The sequence below is a fragment of the Notolepis coatsorum genome, assembly GCF_963971535.1.
Source record: "Notolepis coatsorum genome assembly, chromosome: 17".
Lineage (NCBI taxonomy): Eukaryota > Metazoa > Chordata > Actinopteri > Aulopiformes > Paralepididae > Notolepis > Notolepis coatsorum.
In genome coordinates, this window is record NC_140181.1 from 33863239 (window position 1) to 33885206 (window position 21968).

Sequence of the window (21968 nt, forward strand, 5' to 3'; positions counted from 1 at the left end):
AATCCAACGTGAACTCACCATTCCGGTGCACAGAACAATCTTGTGGTCAGATTCCACGACAGTACTCACATGGATCAAGTCTGATTCATGCAGATACAAGGTCTTCGTGGGAGTCAGAGTCACCGAGATTCAAGAGTTAACAGAAGCCGCGAGCTGGCGGTATGTGGACACCAAACACAACCCAGCTGACGTCATCACCCGGGGAATGTCCCTAGATGACCTCACCCGTCGCAACATCTACAGTGACGGACCCGAATTCCTCAAGCTCCCGGAAGAAGAGTGGCCTACGCCCACCCCACGGGAAGCGAGTAAAGAGGAGGCTGAGAACAAGAAACCTATGTTCTGTGGACTGAGCACAGTCGCCTCCACAGACCCCAACATAGATGATTGCATTACCCTACAGAGTGCGCAGCTAAAGACATTCCTGTGGCACCACCCAGAGATTCAGTCCACCACTGACATTTCAGCAGCTGACTACGAAGAAGCAGAACTTCTTCTACTACAACGAGCCCAGAGAGACTCGTTCCCCGATGAGCTAGACTGTCTACAGGGAGGAAAGCCCGTCCCATCAGACAGCAGACTGCTCCACCTGGCACCCGAGAGTGACGCCCATAATCTCATCAGAGTGGGTGGTCGTCTGCGGAGAGCCCCCGATCTACCGGATGACGTTAAGTACCCGATAGTCTTGAACAGCCGACACAAGGTCACAGAGCTGATCATAAGGAAATACGACGAGGATGTACACCACGCAGGAGCAGAGAGAGTCTTCGCGGAGATCAGACGTCGCTATTGGATACTTCAAGGAAGAGAAGCAGTGCGACGCTTCCAGCGAACCTGTCTAGACTGCCGAAAGTGCCGCGCGCAGCCCAGCATACCCCGGATGGCTGACCTACCTCCCTGTCGCCTCCAACTCGGCGACAAGCCATTCCACTCCACAGGCATGGACTGTTTTGGCCCGTTGTATATAAAGAAAGGAAGAGGAACCGAGAAGCGGTGGGGTATTGTATTCAAATGCATGACCACCAGAGCGATACATATCGAACTCCTTCCGACCATGAGCACAGACTCATTCCTTATGGCCTTCCGAAGATTCACATCACGGAAAGGAAAACCGTCTACATTGTTGTCTGATCACGGGACAAACTTCAAAGGCGGAGAAAGAGAGCTGAGGGAGAGCTTCCAAGCTATGGGCCCAGAACTTAAGACCCACCTCGCTCCATCCCAGATTGACTTCCAGTTTAATCCCCCGAACGCACCCCACTTCGGTGGAACCTGGGAACGAGAAGTACGTTCAATAAAGACAGCCCTGTACGCCGTGCTTGGGGCCCAGACCGTGGCGGAAGAAGTCCTAATGACAGTCCTCACGGAGATCGAGGGAGTATTGAACTCAAAGCCCCTCGGCTACGTCTCCAGTGATATAACAGATGTCGACCCAGTCACCCCCAACACACTCTTGATGGGGCGGCTGGACCCCGCGCTACCCCAGACAATGTACAGGCCTGAAGAAGCGAACGGCCGAAGAATGTGGAGGTACAGTCAAGTACTAGCTGACAAGTTTTGGAACAGCTTTCTACTCCACTACCTACCGTCTCTACAGACCCGCCAGAAGTGGGTAAAAGAGAGAGACAATTTGACAGAAGGAACAGTCGTCATGATTATCGACCAGTCACTACCCAGAGCTATGTGGCCGGCTGGCCGCGTAAGCAAAGTGATCACCGGTGCCGATGGCAAGGTCCGAGCAGCTGAGGTGCTCGTCCAAGGGCGAACTTACACACGACCCGTGGCGAGGCTAATAGAACTGCCCAGACTCCCAGACACTATCGATGACGACCATGACCCCACGACTTTGTGAGTTGACTGACCCTTACAGCGGACCTTGAGTGGTAGACAGTGCGGTTAATCTGTCTCTGCTTAGCTAATTAGGTGGGACTAATTAGGGGGCGGCTGTTGTGAAGGATCAGATTAAACCGAATATATATATTTATTTATGGATATATATTTAATAGTATTTGTATATCGTTTGATATCCCTTGTATATTCCTTGTACATATACACTGAATATCCTTTTAGTCTACTAACAGCCCATAATAGTTTCATTCTACCATTGGACAAGAACCTGGCGCCAGCAGCCAAGCCCCTTGGTTCAAGTTCAATCGTGCCGACGAACATGTCGTTACAAGCCCGGTTCCGCGTAGGAATACGTCTGGCGAAATACGAATGGTACTATTTGTTCACAGCGCATATATATATGGCGCAAGTAAAGTAGAACTTTCTTTTAGTCCATTAGTCCTTTACCCTCCAACCTAGTAACAGACGTGAAGCCTCACCCACGACCCACGTGTGGTGCAGTATGGCCTACTTGGCCTCAGAATAGGCATTGAGACATCGTGTGGATTAATAGTTGAATTGTCATAGTTTGGCACTATACCGTCGAGTGGGACGTATTTCTATTAAGTTAATAATAGTCTATTATGTATGGTGCATCGTTCGGTTAGAGTTATAAAGTGAGCAGTACCCCCATCATTCCTGGCGTTATCTAGAGTCTTAACCAGGCTGGGCAGACCACGTGTGGTGCTTTCATCCGAGGAGTTCTGGGCCAGGACGAGTGGACCTGTACATTGGATTACTTTACCCGGACGACGGCGAGCCCTACACGGCTTGGATTATCTACTTGCTTTGGGTGCTTTGATTATGCCATGGATAACAGCCAACACTGCTGAGTGTTGGAACTACCCCCCGAGAGGAGTCCAGGTGAGACGGCGCTCTACCCCGAGTGAGGTCGCCTCACGTCTCTTCGTTGTGGACCGGCAGCTACCGTCTACAAGAGGGCCCAGCTGTATTCATCTGTGGACCGAGGTTCTGTGGGCACCGTGTTCAGCACTCTGAATTCTCCCAAGAAATCGTCGGCCAGATGGGATATCGCCAGCGGCTCTCCTAACCCCCCCCCCCCCCCCTACTGACTTACAACCAGCGGGACCCCCCTTTAGTGTATCCAGCTATAATCATTTAAGTACCATCGCTATAGTTCCCTAAAGAACCAGGTTGTATACTTGCTCCCTGCGTAACCAGAGATTGGACATTCAATGTTGATTTGCCTACGAATACTCATTTGCCTTACAAGTGCATTCAAATCATAAATGTCATTAAGTGAACGTTGTATATACCCTTTGCTATATAAAATATTCGATTTATACATTTGTGTGGACTTCGTTTCATGGTGGGAAAGTGTTCATCATATCTATATCATGTACTGTGTGGCCAGTAGTTAAAGTACATAATCGGTAGTGGTTTAATGATACCATACTTATCAATACAGTCAGGGAATTGTACCCCTCAGTTACACCTCTGATTCTACAGACCATCGCTGCACATCTCGCGATACTACCGGGGCGCGCTTGAGACTTTGTTTATACTGCGGTAAAAGAAAGATGGCCTTGTGATCTGACTTGCCGAAACCACTAGCAGCTTGAGACTTATATCCACTCTTAAATTGCAAGTAGCAGTGGTCTAAAATATTCCCGCCTCTGGTAGTACAAGTCACATGCTGGTAGAAGTTTGGCAACACTTTTCTCAGATTGGCGCTATTGAAATCACCCACAACCACAATAGCAGCGTCAACGTTAGCTGTTTGGAGTTAATTTACCTCAAGCAAGGACAGCGCGACTCCAGTGTTTGCGTGTGGTTGAATATACACTCTGATCAGAATGACCGACGTTAACTCTCTCGGGAGAAAGAAAGGCAGACACTTGATGGATATATACTCCAGGTTTGGGGAGCTGTGGTTTGAAAGCTCCTTCACGTTGCCTGGTTCACACCAGTTGTTGTTCAACATGAAGGCTATTCCACCTCCCCATTTTTTACCGGAATCTTCCTCCGTGCGGTCCTTTCGGTGGATGAAGAAGTGGTCGGCCGGTTGGATAGCGTGGTCTGGAACGTCCGGCGTCAGCCACGTCTCGGTGAAGCAGAGAACATTACAGTCTCTAACGTCTCTTTGGCATTGAATCCGTGCTCTGATGTCGTCCAGTTTATTTTCTATTGATTGCACATTGGCCAACAATATGCTGGGCAATGGTGTTCTGTGTCGCCGGGATCGCAGTCTGTTTCGAACGCCGGCTCTTCTTCCTCGCCGCCTGCGTCCTTTGTTGTTGCCTGGGATCTCAGCAGGCCATTGTTGTTGTTCGGCGAGTTGATCCAGAGAGCAATAGCAATCCAGATGGTAAGTTTTTCTTAATCCAATGTCGATGAGTGACTGCCGGTCATACACATTAAATGCACCAACAGCTGGTACAAACAAAACTCTTAAAACTATAAATATTAACAAAAGTAAGCACAGTCTCGTCGGAGTGAACAGATAGGCAGCCGGACGTAGCAGCGCCATTTTGTTAGTCTTTGTCTCATCTCAGATCTCATCAGCTCTCTCTAGTTCTCTCTCTCTCTGCTCTTGCTCTTCCTTTTCCACTCTCTCTAATTGTTTTACTTTCTGCTCCCACCTCATCACAACCTGTTCACCTGCTCAGCCTGTTCAGCTGTCTACCACATCATCTGTCTGCAGCTGATCTACCTTGGTTTTCCACACACTCACTGCCAGATCGTAGACTCAATTTATACAGAGTTAGTGTTAGTAACCCTAAGGCACTGCACACTCTGTGTCCTTGTTCTATAGATGTAACTGTGCACTCAATTTGATCATCCTGATTCGTCCTGGTGGGTGGAGTTTAGTGGTGGACCTGACTGACCTTATATGCAGTGTCATCCTCTTGTCCTTCTTCCTCCAACATGACCTCCTCTTCTTCCTCAAAGTCCTGGGTCAGAGCCAGACGCATCTCTGGGCCTAAATCCTGAAGAGTCTTCAGACCAGCTTGACACAGCTAGAGAGAGAGAGAGAGAGAGAGAGAGAGAGAGAGAGAGAGAGAGAGAGAGAGAGAGATAGAGAGAGAGATAGAGATAGAGAGAGAGAGAGAGAGAGAGAGAGAGAGAGAGAGAGAGAGAGAGAGAGAGAGAGAGAGAGAGAGAGAGAGAGAGGGGAGAGAGAGAGAGAGAGAAAGAGAGAGGGGGGAGAGAGATAGATAGAGAGAGATAGAGAGAGAGAGAGAGAGAGAGAGAGAGAGAGAGGAGAGAGAGAGAGAGAGAGAGAGAGAGAGAGAGAGAGAGAGAGAGAGAGAGAGAGAGAGAGAGAGAGAGAGAGAGAGAGACAGAGACAGAGAGACAGAGACACACAGTTAGAATGACAGAGAGAGATGCAGTGTTCAAACTACGGGCTAAGAAACTACAGAACAACCAGCTGCCATGTACCTGACACATAGCAATGAAATAATTTCACTGATCGGTCGGGTATTCTTGAGCTAGCTACAATTTCCCTGCAGGCTTTCATTCGGCTACAATAGCAGACAATGGGCAATCGTAAATCCATTGCAAAAATCTAAATACATGTGATTTTCTGAGACAGGAAGCTCAGGGTGTATTATTTCTTACCGGTCTCAGTATGCTCTCCTCTGAAATGTATTGCAATCCCAAGATGTATCACAATCCGAAGTTGGCAACAATGTTTTTGAAAATGAATAATTTCCTGTTGCTTTGTAGCCCATAGTGTTAGAGTTAGGGTTAGGGTTATGGTTAGGGTTAAAGTTAGGGTTAGTGTTGGGGTTAATGTTATAGTTAGGGTTATGGTTAAAGTTAGGGTTGGGGTTGGGGTTCGAGTTAGGTACCTGCACAGCAGAGGAGACGTTGGGGTTGTTGGGGTCAGGTTCTCCATCCAGTCCTCCTCTCTCCTTCCTCTTCCTGAACTTCCTGAAGTAGTCCTGGATCAGGAAGGTAGCATAGAACTTACCTACCGTCACCTCCTCTTCTGGAAAGAGAGAGAGTGAGAGAGATAGAGAGAGAGAGAATAATAGAGAGAGGGAGAGTATGGGGACGAGCGAGAGAATAAATGAATGAATTAACAAAATTTGTTTTCATACCTTTAAAAGAAAATAAGGTGTGAGTCTGAATCCACTACACAACTGTGATGACATCATAAGAGGAGGAGAAGATGGTCAAATACTTCCATATTCTATTTGAGATATTCAGATTAAGATTTTGTATTGCCTATATTTATTTTAATGTATAACACAGACCCACATCTGCACCTTTGTTTACACTGTTCATTTTTATATTTACATTTTTATATTCAGATCAAATGTTTGCCTATATTTCAATCAATAAAGTAATATCTTATTTTAATAACAGTACCTTGATGTGGTGGTATAACTTCATCCAGTAGTTTTGGTTTCATTCTCTTCCAGATCTTTTTAATGATGTCTCTCAGCTCATCGTTCTCCTGCTCTGGGTTACCTAGCAACGGTGTGTGTGTGTGTGTGTGGGGGGGGGGGGCACAGAGGATCAGAAGACAACAGGACCGGTCAGCATCTTGTAACTAGAATGTAAGTCAAAGTAACTTACTGAGTAACTTTTAAAATGTATCGTAAGTCTCAAAGTAACTTGATGAAACCACCACGTATAAAAAGATCCACCGCACAGAGAAATAAAGCAGACGGTGGTATGGCATTTCCAGATTTTTTCCACTATTTTAAGGCGTACACTTTAAGACCATTGACAAGATGGTTTGATCCCCAAGCATTAGTATCCTGGAGAAAATTAGAAGAAAATATAGTAGCCCCACATAGACTGAAGGACATAGCATACACTAAAATATCAATTAAGCATTGCGAACGGAAATTTGGCCCCATAATTACTCATGCGATCAGGACATGGCGTGAAACACAAAAAAAATATCCTAACCCACATAAATGGCATAATCATACTCCCTTATTCAATAACAATGCACTCTTGATTGGAAAACGACCTATAAGATTCCCTATATGGGAAAAGCAAGGCATACACTCATTAGGGGATGTTTTTAACAAACAGGGTTTTTGTAGTTATGAAGAAATACGCAACAAATTTAATCTCAATGGGCGGCTACGTGGCGTAGTGGGCAAGGCGCTCGCCACAAATGCGAAGACGCTGGGCTCGCCTGTTTGAGCCCAGCGCTCCACATTGCTTTCAGTTTAGCTGGTCGTTCATACTAATACACATTGGCCGTATTAGGGGGTGGGAAACTGATGGGTGGGGATCGGGCGTTGTGGACAGCGACTCCTACAGGTCGGTTGGTGCGCCTGCGCAGTAGAATCAGGAAGTGTCGGGGGCAGCGTGAGCCTCCCACGCGTTACTCCTCGCCACTGAGAGATCGAGCTGCGCAGGTGAAAAGATGCAACTGCTGTTACCTCAAGTACCGGAGGGGACTTGTGCTATGTATGACTTAGTCCACATTGCAGCCGGCTTGTGGGAGGCAAGAAACAGCGTTCGTGACAGGGGAGGGTTGAATTGGATGATACGAAATTGGGATGGGAGAAAATATAGAAAATGGGAGAAAAAGTGGATAAAAAAAAAATGTAATCTCACCAAGTCCACACATCTTTTTTACATACAGTTATTGTTATGTTTGAAGTCTCAAGGTGTTCCATTAAAGATACCAATTGAACACCACAGATACCACAAATTCTTCTATGAAAGAGAGACATCGAGAGGTTTTGTTTCAGATTTTTATCATCAATTACTAACGTCCTCGTATGAAACCCTCCACCTAGACTCCGTTTGGAGGAGGGATATACCAGACCTGGAAAGTGATTTTGATTGGCAAGAAGCCTGGGCAAATGTTCGACTCACATCAAGGAACCCGGACCATCAACAAATCAATCTTAACTATATTCACAGGACATACTTGACTCCTATAAGACTGAAAAAATGGGTCTTATACAAGACTCCAAATGCTCCTTATGTACAAATGGGGACGAGGGGACATTTATGCACATGTACTGGGACTGCCCACCAGTTAAGATATTCTGGAAAGAGGTGACCCAGCAATTATCAAATCTCTTAACTTGGAATATACCTGTACACCCCTCTGTATTACTGCTGAATGATGTTTTTGAGTGTGCAGTACATCCACAGCTAAAGAGATTGGTTTTATCGGGTATCACAGTGGCTAAAAAGCTGATAGCATCACGATGGTTCCAACCGGAAAAAATTTGCCGAAAGGTCTGGATTATTACATATCTCGATGTGATCTATCAAGAAATATCTACAGCAAGAATTTTGGGTCTCAATTAATCCAAAATGACATTGTGGTTAGAAGTGGTGGAGAAAATAAAAGCTAGCATATAATGGTAGTGTCTGGTTAGGAGCGAGGGATAATGGATGGATTATCCAATGGGGGGTCCGGGAGGGGGGGGGGTACGAGCTAGAGCATATGTGTGTAGGTTTTTAGATAACAGGTATTAAGGGTATATCCTGTATAAGACAATTAACTAAATGGTGATTTCATTGGATGTGCACTGTCAACTAATGCTTGTATATCTTATCGTGTGTTGTCATGTTTGTTTATGTGTTTGTTTAAAAAATAATAAAAAAATAAAATACAAAAAAAAGTAACTTGATGAGTGTTTAGTTTACCCTCAGTCTTGATCTTCAGGGCAGTGCGCACCAGAGCAAATAGTGTGGCGTTGAAGGTGACGGTGCCGTCAGCGTTCAGAGGCATGTTCATTGCTACTAACCTCTGATGGAAACAACAGGATTACATTGTCATCGAACCATCATGCCATCATCAAGTTAATGAGCTGCTTTAGTCATCTGCTTCCCTTTGGTTTACAAAATGTGAGGTGTGGGCAAAGTACCGTCCATATCCTATTAACTTACAGGCAATAGTGTATACACTATATTAATAGTATGTAATGGTATAATGTATATATTGAGAGTATATCATCAGCATATTATGAGTATTTTACCAGTATATTAATAGTATATGATCAGTATTTAACCAGGATATTAACAGTATATTACCAGTACATTACCGGTATATTAACAGTACATTACCAGTACATTACTGGTATATTAACAGTACATTACCAGTACATTACTGGTCTATTAACAGTACAGTAACAGTATATTAACAGTACATTACCAGTACATTACTGGTATATTAACAGTACAGAAACAGTACATTACCAGTACATCACTGGTATATTAACAGTACATTACCAGTACATTACTGGTATATTAACAGTACAGTAACAGTACATTACCAGTATATTACCTTGCAGGCCACCCTGTGTGGACAGAGTTTTCCGAACCCGAGAGGAGGCTGGATTCTCCTCAGCAGAGCCACCACATCCAGGTGCTTTATCCTGCCTCTGAGACAGTACAATTACATCATTATTATACTGCCTCTGATACAGTATAATTACCTCATTATCATCCTGCCTCTGAGACAGTATTATTACCTCATTATTATCCTGCCTCTGAGACAGTATAATTACCTCATTATTATCCTGCCTCTGAGACAGTATTATTACCTCATTATTATCCTGCCTCTGAGACAGTACAATTACCTCATTATTATCCTGCCTCTGAGACAGTATAATTACCTCATTATCATCCTGCCTCTGAGACAGTATTATTACCTCATTATTATCCTGCCTCTGAGACAGTACAATTACCTCATTATTATCCTGCCTCTGAGACAGTATAATTACCTCATTATCATCCTGCCTCTGAGACAGTATAATTACCTCATTATTATCCTGCCTCTGAGACAGTATAATTACCACATTATCATCCTGCCTCTGAGACAGTACAATTACCTCATTATTATCCTGCCTCTGAGACAGTATAATTACCTCATTATTATCCTGCCTCTGAGACAGTACAATTACCTCATTATTATCCTGCCTCTGAGACAGTACAATTACCTCATTATTATCCTGCCTCTGAGACAGTATAATTACCTCATTATTATCCTGCCTCTGAGACAGTATAATTACATCATTATTATCCTGCCTCTGAGACAGTATAATTGCATGGTGTATAGTGTGTGGGTCCTACTTGATCTCAGGATGGTGTATAGTGTGTGTGTGTGTGTGTGTGTGTGTGTGTGTGTGTGTGTGTGTGTGTGTGTGTGTGTGTGTGTGTGTGTGTGTGTGTGTGTGTGTGTGTGTGTGTGTGTGCGTGTGCGTGTGTGTGTCTTACTTGGCCTCAGAATAGTGTATAGTGTGTGTCTTACTTGGCCTCAGAATAGTGTATAGTGTGTGTCTTACTTGGCCTCAGAATAGTGTATAGTGTGTGTCTTACTTGGCCTCAGAATAGTGTATAGTGTGTGTCTTACTTGGCCTCAGGATGGTGTATAGTGTGTGTCTTACTTGGCCTCAGAATAGTGTATAGTGTGTGTCTTACTTGGCCTCAGGATGGTGTATAGTGTGTGGGTTTTACTTGGCTTCAGGATAATGTATAGTGTGTGGGTCTTACTTGGCCTCAGGATCATACTCAGACCAAATCCTTTTGAATTCATCCAGGTGATGCGGCCCCAGAATCGACCAATCACGTGTCAGGTAATCAAAGTTGTCCATGATGACAGCCACAAACAGGTTGATAATCTGAACGACGGAGTGGAAAAAATACTAAATGCTTCAGGAAAAAGCAGGACAATCCAGTACAATGATCTTTTAATCATAAATTACTTATTGTGGTGTTATAATATATATATAGTATAATTTTTCAGCTTCAGATTTGTTGTTGTTTTGTTATAAGTGGCTGCTTCTTTTTGGCAGCTTTTTTTTTATATATTGCTTTTATCCAAAGCGCTTTACAATTTGTTACTCACATTTTTACCCATTCACTCACACATTCACACACTGACAGCGGAGGCAACCATGCAAGGTGCCAACCTGCTCATCGGGAGCAATTAGGGGTTAAGTGTCTTGCTCAAGGACACATCGACACACTGCCCGGGAGGAGCGGGAATCGAACCGGGGACTGCTCTACCTCACTGTGTTTTAGGTCACCCTCTCTGAGCACAGCCAACTAGGCTGAGGGGGCGTGGCCGTCTGTTCACTAGACACTATAGCCCTTCTGTTAAAAAAATGCAACAAGTTTGAAAAACTATTTTCATTGTACTGAATCTTAAAGTAAAAGTAAAAATACCCTCATAGAATAGTACTCTGGTAAAAGTACTTGAAGACTAGACTACACAACGTTACAGTAGAATAATACTCTGGTAAAACTATTCAAAGACTAGACAACGTTACAGAAGAATAGTACTCTGGTAAAACGACTGAAAGAGTAGACTACACAACATTATAGTAGAATAGTACTCAACTACTCAAAGACTAGAACACAGTGTTACAGTAAAATAGCACTCTGGTAAAACTACAGAAAGACTAGACTACACAATGTTAGCCTACTCCAGTCAGGGAGGTGTGGAACATTATTAGAGGCTGTAGTCGGACATGCCTGGCATGCTCAACTAATAGAACGATAAGCAACACCAGTGCAAAATATGTCAAAATATAATCTTACAATAAAATAGATGACATGACTGCTTTGGTTTGTGGCTAACTATCCAGAGCTGGTACAGTATGAAGAACAGCATGGGTCGTGCTCAGAAAATACTCTCAACATCATCATTGGTAAGGAAGAGATAGAGATATTGAGTGAACTACTTAGGTATGAGTGAAAATACACATTCCAGATGACCCTGTTTATACAAACAGTGTGTGTGTGTGTGTGTGTGTGTGTGTGTGTGTGTGTGTGTGTGTGTGTGTGTGTGTGTGTGTGTGTGTGTGTGTGTGTGTGTGTGTGTGTGTGTGCGTGCGTGCGTGCATGCATGCATATGTGTGTACATACGTGTGAGTGTATATGTGTGTCTCACCAGGAAAGCACACAGCATGAAGAAGCTGATGAAGTAGACGATAGCGAAGGAGCTTCCGCAGGTGAACTCCTCTCCTGCCAGGTAGTCAGACTCCGGGTCGCAGCGCTTTCCCGGCAGGGATGCCAGCATGATCTCCTGCCAGGCCTCGCCAGTCGCACACCTGCAGACAAACAAACCAAACCAATCAGAGCGGCCTGAACACCAGCATGCCTACATTCTACATAATACAGTCAGCAGCTAGCAGTGGTTATTAAATGTATACAGTCAGAAGCTAACCGTGGCTAGCAGTGGTTATAACATTGATACAGTCAGAAGCTAACCGTGGCTAGCAGTGGTTATTAAATTGATACAGTCAGAAGCTAACCATGGCTAGCAGTGGTTATTAAATTGATACAGTCAGAAGCTAACCGTGGCTAGCAGGGGTTATATAACATTGATACAGTCAGAAGCTAACCTTGGCTAGCAGTGATACTAGCAGTGGTTCTACTGACCTGAAGAGAAGTAACACAGCCTGAGGAAATGTCTGAAAGTTGTTGTTTCTGTTAATATGAGTGTAGTCCTGCATCGCTATCTTCCCAAAGGTCTAGAGAGAGAGAAAGAGAGAGAGAGAGAGAGAGAGAGAGAGAGAGAGAGAGAGAGAGAGAGAGAGAGAGAGAGAGAGAGAGAGAGAGAGAGAGAGAGAGAAAGAAGAGGCAGAGACAGACAGATAGAGAAAGAAGAGACAGAGACACATAAAAAGATAGAGAATAGACAGCCAGAGAGAGACACATAGAGAGAAGAGACAGACAGAGAGGAGAGAGAAAGAGAAGAGACAGACAGAGAGAGACAGGGAGAAAGAGAAGAGACAGATAGATAAGATAGAGAGATAAAAAGAGAAGAGACAGACACAGAGAAAGAAGAGACAGACACAGAGAGAGAAGAGACAGACACAGAGAGAGAAGAGACAGACACAGAGAGAGAAGAGACAGACACAGAGAGAGAAGAGACAGACATGGAGAGAGAAGAGACAGACACAGAGAGAGAAAAGACAGACACAGAGAGAGAAGAGACAGACACAGAGAGAGAAAAGACAAACAGAGACAGACAGGCAGAGAAGAGACACAGAGAGAATAGAATAACCAGCTCATTCATCCATCCATTCATCCATCCATCCATCCATCCATCCATCCATCCATCCATCCATCCATCCATCCATCCATCCATCCATCCATCCATCCATCCATCCATCCATCCATACATCCATCCATCCCCCAAAGATTCTGACCTGCATGCCGACAACGGCGTAGATGAAGAAGATCAAAGCAATGAGGAGTGCTACGTAAGGCAACGCCTGCAGGGAGAGAGTAGGGTTAGATTCCTAATACTGACATTGTGCTTTTGAGCAAAGCAGAAGAGGTACATATATAGGGTCAGCTATAGAACAATGTATACTTTCTTTCAAAAGGAATACCACCCCCCCTGACCACAGAACAGACTTATTACAGATCCATGGAAATGGTATTGACAGCATTGTGAGCTTCAGCAATGTGATAGAATAGAATACAATATAAATACTTTATTTATCCTGAGGGAAATTCACAGTAAACAGTAAACATTTAGATAGTAAAAAACAAAAGTCACGAATAAGAATAACAATAAGAATATACGGTCCGGGATATACATTCTGATATGTATATACATTCTAAAATATACAGCCAAAAATATACAGAAATATACAGTAAAGGGGCGGCTAAGTGGCGCAGTGGGCAAGGCGCTCGCCACTAACACAGGAGATGCTGGGTTCGAGCCCAGCTCTCGGCGTTGCTTCCGGTTTGGCTGGTCGTTCATACTAATACAATTGGCAGTATTAGGGGGTGGGAAAGCCGGTGGGTGGGGATCGGACGTTGTGGACAGCAACTCCTACAGGTTGGTGCGCCTGTACAGCAGAATCAGGAAGTATCGGGGGCAGCGTGAGCCTCCCACGCGTTACTCCTCGCCACTGAGATATTGCGCTGTGCAGGTGAAAAGATGCGACGGCTGCCTCCTCGTGTACCGGAGGTGCAAGTGACACGTGATGCAAGGCTTCGTCCACATTGCAGCCGACCAGTGGGAGGCATGGTCTAACAACGTTCGAGACAGGGGAGGGTAGAATTGGACAATACGAAATTGGGATGGGATAAAAATAGAAATGGGGAGAAAAAGTAAAAAAAAAATATATACAATAAAATTTACAGTAATACGTGTAAAATTGTAAAATGTTGATTTAAAAGTAAAAGTCCAGGAAGGTGATGCCAGATTGTCACTCAGTGATGCAGTGAGGCACTGCATGTATCCCTGATGTATCCCTGAATGCAACAGACCTTTGGGTGGAGGGCGGGTCCATTTGATTTATGTTTGATTGACATCCTTCAGTATCCGCAAATGTAACATTTTTATAAAGATGGGGAAGGGGCATGTTTCAAGATAAAATTGGATTGGACAATTCTTTATTTAATTTTTTTTTACACAAAAGTGCAGAGTGACAGAACTCAAATTAGGTAGGCCTACTTCTTCCAGGAAGAGAATGGATTTCTTTAGACAGAAATGTAAATGAAATAATTTTTGTGAATTCTTTGGCACATTCTCCTACTCAGCTTCAAAGCCCTCCACAATCTAGCCCCCATCTACATCACTGACCTCCTCCAGGAATACACCCCCTCCCGCACCCTCCGCTCATCCTCTACTGGACTCCTCTCCATCCCCAGCTCACGCCTCAGCACCATGGGTGACCGAGCTTTCAGCTGCTCGGCTCCCAGACTCTGGAACTCCCTGCCCCCACATATCCGACAGTCTGACTCACTATCAACATTCAACCCATCTCAACTGAAAACCCATCTGTTCAAATTAGCGTATTCACTGTAACCTCTGCCACTGTCCTATACCCCCCTGCTGCTTGTTTGTTTTGTTATTTTAACTTAACTGTTTTTATACTTCCTGTTGCTTGTTTTATTGTTAACCCTGACTTTTAACTGCCTTGTGTTTTTTTAGTTTTAGTTTTTTCTATGATCTGTAAGGTGACCTTGTGTGTCCTGAAAGGCGCCAGCAAATAAAATGTATTATTATTATTATTATTATTATTATTATTATTATTATTATTATTATTATTATTATTATTATTATTATTATTATTATTATTATTATTATTATTATTATTATTATTATTATTATTATTATTATTATTATTATTATTATTATTATTATTATTATTATTATTATTATTATTATTATTATTATTATTATTATTATTATTATTACATAGATGAGAACTAGGTACAGACAAAAGGGGGCAGAATTGAAAGAAAATGGGATCTCTCTCTGGAACTAGATGATGGAGAGGTCTCTCTCTGGAACTAGATGATGGAGAGGTCTCTCTCTGGAGCTAAATGATGAAGAGGTCTCTCTCTGGAGCTAAATGATGAAGAGGTGTCTCTCTGGAACTAGATGATGGATAGGTCTCTCTCTGGAGCTAAATGATGAAGAGGTCTCTCTCTCTGGAGCTAAATGATGAAGAGGTCTCTCTCTGGAACTAGATGATGGAGAGGTCTCTCTCTGGAACTAGATGACGGAGAGGTCTCTCTCTCTGGAGCTAGATGATGGAGAGGTCTCTCTCTGGAGCTAGATGATGGAGAGGTCTCTCTCTCTGGAGCTAGATGATGGAGAGGTCTCTCTCTGGAGCTAGATGATGAAGAGGTCTCTCTCTCTGGAGCTAGATGATGGAGAGGTCTCTCTCTGTGGAACTAGATGATGGAGAGGTCTCTCTCTGTGGAACTAGATGATGGAGAGGTCTCTCTGTGGAACTAGATGATGGAGAGGTCTCTCTGTGGAACTAGATGATGGAGTGGTCTCTCTCTGGAGCTAGATGATGGAGAGGTCTCTCTGTGGAACTAGATGATGGAGTGGTCTCTCTGTGGAACTAGATGGTGGAGAGGTCTCTCTCTAGAGCTAGATGATGAAGAGGTCTCTCTGTGGAACTAGATGATGGAGTGGTCTCTCTGTGGAACTAGATGATGGAGTGGGCTCTCTCTGGAGCTAGATGATGGAGAGGTCTCTCTGTGGAACTAGATGATGTAGAGGTCTCTCTCTGGAACTAGATGATGGAGTGGTCTCTCTCTGGAGCTAGATGATGGAGAGGTCTCTCTCTGGAGCTAAATGATGGAGAGGTCTCTCTCTCTGGAGCTAGATGATGGAGAGGTCTCTCTGTGGAACTAGATGATGGAGAGGTCTCTCTCTGTGGAACTAGATGATGGAGAGGTCTCTCTCTGGAGCTAGATGATGGAGAGGTCTCTCTCTGTGGAGCTAGATGATGGAGAGGTCTCTCTCTGGAGCTAGATGATGGAGAGGTCTCTCTGTGGAGCTAGATGATGGAGAGGTCTCTCTCTGTGGAGCTAGATGATGGAGAGGTCTCTCTCTGTGGAACTAGATGATGGAGAGGTCTCTCTCTGTGGAACTAGATGATGGAGAGGTCTCTCTCTGGAACTAGATGATGAAGAGGTCTCTCTCTCTGGAGCTAGATGATGGAGAGGTCTCTCTCTGTGGAACTAGATGATGGAGAGGTCTCTCTCTGTGGAACTAGATGATGGAGAGGTCTCTCTCTGGAGCTAGATGATGGAGAGGTCTCTCTCTCTGTGGTGCTAGATGGGTGGAGCGGTCTCTCTCTCTGTGGAGCTAGATGGGTGGAGCGGTCTCTCTCTCTGTGGAGCTAGATGGGTGGAGCGGTCTCTCTCTGGAGGTAGATGGGTGGAGCAGTCTCTCTCTCTGTGGTGCTAGATGGGTGGAGCGGTCTCTCTCTCTGTGGTGCTAGATGGGTGGAGCGGTCTCTCTCTCTGTGGTGCTAGATGGGTGGAGCGGTCTCTCTCTCTGTGGTGCTAGATGGGTGGAGCGGTCTCTCTCTGTGGTGCTAGATGGGTGGAGCGGTCTCTCTCTGTGGTGTTAGATGGGTGGAGCGGTCTCTCTCTGTGGTGCTAGATGGGTGGAGCGGTCTCTCTCTGTGGTGCTAGATGGTCTCTCTCTACTGAACCAAAAGGACAAAACCATCCATCCACTTTTGGCGACGAGTCATTGTTACAATTAATATAATTTTAATAACTTTCTTTAAATAAAATTAGACAATACAGGACACAGCAATTCATATTGTTTAGGGGGTACTACCACATGTTGGAAAAAAGCCAAAACCTTGTGGGCAGAGAGGCTTTTTTAACATTCTAGTACTCCCTAAATAATATACGTTTTCAAGAAATGGCTTAAACAACAGAACAACCACTAGCGAGGCAACAGACCCCGTGCCCCCGCCCCTCTGCCCTCTGACCTGCAGTGATTTGATGAAAGTCCAGAGTAGAGTCCTAATGCCCTCCCCCTTGCTCAACAACTTGACCAATCGCATCACTCGAAACAGACGGAAGAAGGTGATTGATACACGGGAGTTTTCCTCCCCGCTCTACCATAAGAGAGAAAGAGAGATATAGAGAGAAAGAGAGTGAGAGAGATGGGATGATGTAGAGAGATAATGAGAGAGAGAGAGAGAGAGAGAGAGAGAGAGAGAGAGGCAGAGAGAGATAGAGATAGATCAAATAAGAGGTAGAGAGGGACAGAAGTGAGAATAGAGAGAGTAGATTGAAAGAGAGAAACATAAGAGAGAGGAAGAAGACACACAAAGAGAAACATTATTCAGTGTATAACTCTGCCCCCTGGTGTTGGAATTAGGGATAGCAGGTGTTCACTATGCTACAGTATGTCTTTCTGACCAGGTTAAACTCCCAATCTCTCTGCTACATGGTACTTAAAGAATATACCAAGCACTGAATTCTGTCACAATGTATTTATTAATATCTCTCCTATACTACTATAAGTACTATTAGATGGTACTACTGGTATTACTATCTCTACTATACTACTATAAGTACTATTAGATGGGACTACTGGTATTAATATATCTACTATACTAATATAAGTAGAGCCAATGGTGTCAGACTGTGGTTGTACTGGGTAGCTAAGACAAAGCGGGCCTCACAACTCACTTGTTGTTCCAAGGTACTACTGGTATTAATACCTCAATTATACTACTATAAATTACTATTATATGATACTACTGGTATTAATATCTCTATTATACTACTATAGCTACTATTAGATGGTACTACAGTTATTAATATGTCTACTACACTACTACATCTACTATTAGATGGCACTCCTGGTGTTAATATGTATACTATACTATAGCTACTGTTAGATGGTACTACTGGTATTATTATCTCTACTATACTACTATAAATACTATTAGATGGTACTCACGCTGAATTCAGTGACTGCTATATCCACCAAACTGCCAACGACGATCAGAGCATCAAAGGAGTTCCAGGCATCAATAAAATAATGCTGCAAGAACACAGAGACACAGACACTTAGTCTACTGACAACTACATACAACTAAGTTGTTTGATGTAATATAAAAGGTGTCTCACCCGGAGTCTTAGAGCCAGTAGTTTGAGGAGCATCTCAAATGTAAACAGCCCAGTAAACACCATGTTCAGTTTGTCCATTATGTCACTGAATGCCTTTGACTGCTCATAATGCTGGAAGATTAAAGACAGGACAGACAGATAATATTATTCAAATGCTGGGGATATTCTCTCTCTCACACACACACGCACGCACACACACACACACACACACACACACACACACACACACACTCACTCACTCACTCACTCACTCACTCACTCACTCACTCACTCACTCACTCACTCACTCACTCACTCACTCACTCACTCACTCACTCACTCACTCACTCACTCACTCACTCACTCACTCACTCACTCACTCACTCACTCACTCACTCACTCACTCACTCACTCACTCACTCACTCACTCACTCACTCACTCACTCACTCACTCACTCACTCACTCACTCACTCACTCACTCACTCACTCACTCACTCACTCACTCACTCACTCACTCACTCACTCACTCACTCACTCACTCACTCACTCACCCTACCTGTACGGCCAGAGTGACAGTATTTAGCAGGATCAGGACAAACATAATATATTCGAAGGGTGTGGAGTTGATGATGGACCAGAACTTGTACTGGACTGGGTTCTTCGGGATGTAGAGCTTCAGTGGCTGGGCCTTCAGAGCAAATTCCACACACTGCCTCTACATAGAGAGAGATTCAAGTTTCAGATTATACTCCACAGAGAGATTAAACCTTCATATTATACTCCACAGCGATTAAACCTTAAATTATAGTCCACAGATAGATTAAAGCTTCAGAGTATACTCCACAGAGATATTACACCTTCATATTATACTCAACACTAACCCATTGATTGATTGATTGATTGATTGATTGATTGATTGATTGATTGATTGATTGATTGATTGATTGATTGAACATTTTATTAACAGATTGCAGAATGGGTACAATACAGTACAGCTCAATACACACAATTGTTAAGGGGATGCAGACCAGAGAAAGACTTTCGTCTTGTTTACATCAGGGTCCCCCATTTTCAATTCATCATAACATAATGACATACGGATAGACAGTACTGTTACATCTAGACATTTATGACATACCAGATCTACAAATATACAGTACTGATTATGAGTAGAAAAATTGTTTACAAAGAGAGTATATACATTTGAGGGGGAAGAAACTGTACATTGGAGGAGGTTGGGTAGGTGGGGTGGGGGAAACTGTACATTGGAGATGGTTGGGTGGGTGTTTTTTTTAATTTAATTGCACACACATTTAACATTAACTTTAAACACTTTTTAACACTACACCATATTTGATCTATTTATTACTAAAATATTTGCATTACATCTCTACCTATTTTTTGCGTTTTGTTTGCATTTTGTATTTTAGTTTTATATGTATATTGTATATTTTGTATAGTGTTTGGTATTTTTACTGTATGAAGCACAATCCCAGGGGGCTCATACAGAACCAAGCATTTCACTGTAATGTACATGTACCTTATATGTGACAAATACAACAACATTTGAGAGATTAAACCTTCAGATTATACTCCACAGAGAGATTAAACCTTCATATTATACTCCACACAGAGATTAAATCCATATCCTCATTATATAGACTACTACTAGGTTAAATTACCACCAGAGACGTTGAAGAGGAGTTAGGTTTGTTCACCAGAGACATTGAAGAGGAGTTAGCTTTGTTCACCAGAGACATTGAAGATGAGTTAGCTTTGTTAACCAGAGACATTGAAGATGAGTTAGCTTTGTTAACAGAGACATTGAAGAGGAGTTAGCTTTGTTCACCAGAGACATTGAAGAGGAGTTAGCTTTGTTCACCAGAGACATTGGAGATGAGTTAGCTTTGTTCACTGGAGACATTGAAGAGAAGTTTACTTTGTTCACCAGAAACGTTGAAGAGGAGTTTACTTTGTTCACCAGAGACATTGAAGAGGAGTTTTCTTTGTTCACCAGAGACGTTGAAGAGGAGTTTACTTTGTTCACCAGAGACATTGAAGAGGAGTTTTCTTTGTTCACCAGAGACATTGAAGAGTAGTTTACTTCGTTCACCAGAGACGTTGAAGAGGAGTTTACTTTGTTCACCAGAGACATTGAAGAGGAGTTAGCTTTGTTCACCAGAGACATTGAAGAGGAGTTAGCTTTGTTCACCGGAGACATTGAAGATGAGTTAGCTTTGTTCACCGGAGACATTGAAGATGAGTTAGCTTTGTTCACCAGAGACATCGAAGAGGAGTTAGCTTTGTTCACCAGAGACATCGAAGCAGAGTTTACTTTGTTCACCAGAGACGTCGAAGAGGAGTTTACTTTGTTCACCAGAGACGTTGAAGAGGAGTTAGCTTTGTTCACCAGAGACATTGAAGAGGAGTTAGCTTTGTTCACCAGAGACATTGAAGATGAGTTAGCTTTGTTCACCAGAGACATTGAAGAGGAGTTAGCTTTGTTCACCAGAGACATTGAAGAGGAGTTAGCTTTGTTCACCGGAGACATTGAAGAGTAGTTAGCTTTGTTCACCAGATACATTGAAGATGAGTTCACTTTGTTCACCAGAGACATTGAAGATGAGTTAGCTTTGTTCACCAGAGACATTGAAGAGGAGTTAGCTCTGTTCACCAGAGACATTGAAGAGGAGTTAGCTTTGTTCACCGGAGACATTGAAGATGAGTTAGCTTTGTTCACCGGAGACATTGAAGATGAGTTAGCTTTGTTCACCAGAGACATTGAAGAGAAGTTAGCTTTGTTCACCAGAGACATTGAAGAGGAGTTAGCTTTGTTCACCAGAGACATTGAAGATGAGTTAGCTTTGTTCACCAGAGACATTGAAGATGAGTTAGCTTTGTTCACCAGAGACATTGAAGAGGAGTTATCTTTGTTCACCAGAGACATTGAAGATGAGTTAGCTTTGTTCACCAGAGACATTGAAGAGGAGTTATCTTTGTTCACTGGAGACATTGAAGAGGAGTTTACTTTGTTCACCAGAGACATTGAAGAAGAGTTTACTTTGTTCACCAGAGACATTGAAGAGGAGTTTACTTTGTTCACCAGAGACGTTGAAGAGGAGTTTACATTGTTCACCAGAGACGTTGAAGAGGAGTTTACATTTTTCACCAGAAACGTTGAAGAGGAGTTTACTTTGTTCACCAGAGACATTGAAGAGGAGTTTTCTTTGTTCAGCAGAGACGTTGAAGAGGAGTTTACTTTGTTCACCAGAGACATTGAAGAGGAGTTTTCTTTGTTCACCAGAGACATTGAAGAGTAGTTTACTTTGTTCACCAGAGACGTTGAAGAGGAGTTTACTTTGTTCACCAGAGACATTGAAGAGGAGTTAGCTTTGTTCACCAGAGACATTGAAGAGGAGTTAGCTTTGTTCACCGGAGACATTGAAGATGAGTTAGCTTTGTTCACCGGAGACATTGAAGATGAGTTAGCTTTGTTCACCAGAGACATCGAAGAGGAGTTAGCTTTGTTCACCAGAGACATCGAAGCAGAGTTTACTTTGTTCACCAGAGACGTCGAAGAGGAGTTTACTTTGTTCACCAGAGACGTTGAAGAGGAGTTAGCTTTGCTCACCAGAGACATTGAAGAGGAGTTAGCTTTGTTCACCAGAGACATTGAAGATGAGTTAGCTTTGTTCACCAGAGACATTGAAGAGGAGTTAGCTTTGTTCACCAGAGACATTGAAGAGGAGTTAGCTTTGTTCACCGGAGACAT

General features: G+C 43.3%; 1 protein-coding gene across 1 annotated transcript in view; it reads right to left on the minus strand.

Annotated features, from left to right (window-relative positions):
- Positions 1–21968, minus strand: part of LOC311243998 (voltage-dependent L-type calcium channel subunit alpha-1D-like) — a gene marked incomplete at both ends in the record, with an annotated part of 170375 nt that overhangs the window by 33690 nt on the left and 114717 nt on the right. Inside the window, 13 exon segments of the mRNA XM_084333407.1 lie at positions 4737–4868; positions 5706–5845; positions 6229–6330; positions 8491–8593; positions 9131–9227; positions 10339–10466; positions 11741–11900; positions 12232–12323; positions 13005–13070; positions 17064–17192; positions 18047–18130; positions 18217–18327; positions 18753–18911. Coding sequence (XP_084189533.1) covers positions 4737–4868; positions 5706–5845; positions 6229–6330; positions 8491–8593; positions 9131–9227; positions 10339–10466; positions 11741–11900; positions 12232–12323; positions 13005–13070; positions 17064–17192; positions 18047–18130; positions 18217–18327; positions 18753–18911 — 1503 coding nt within the window.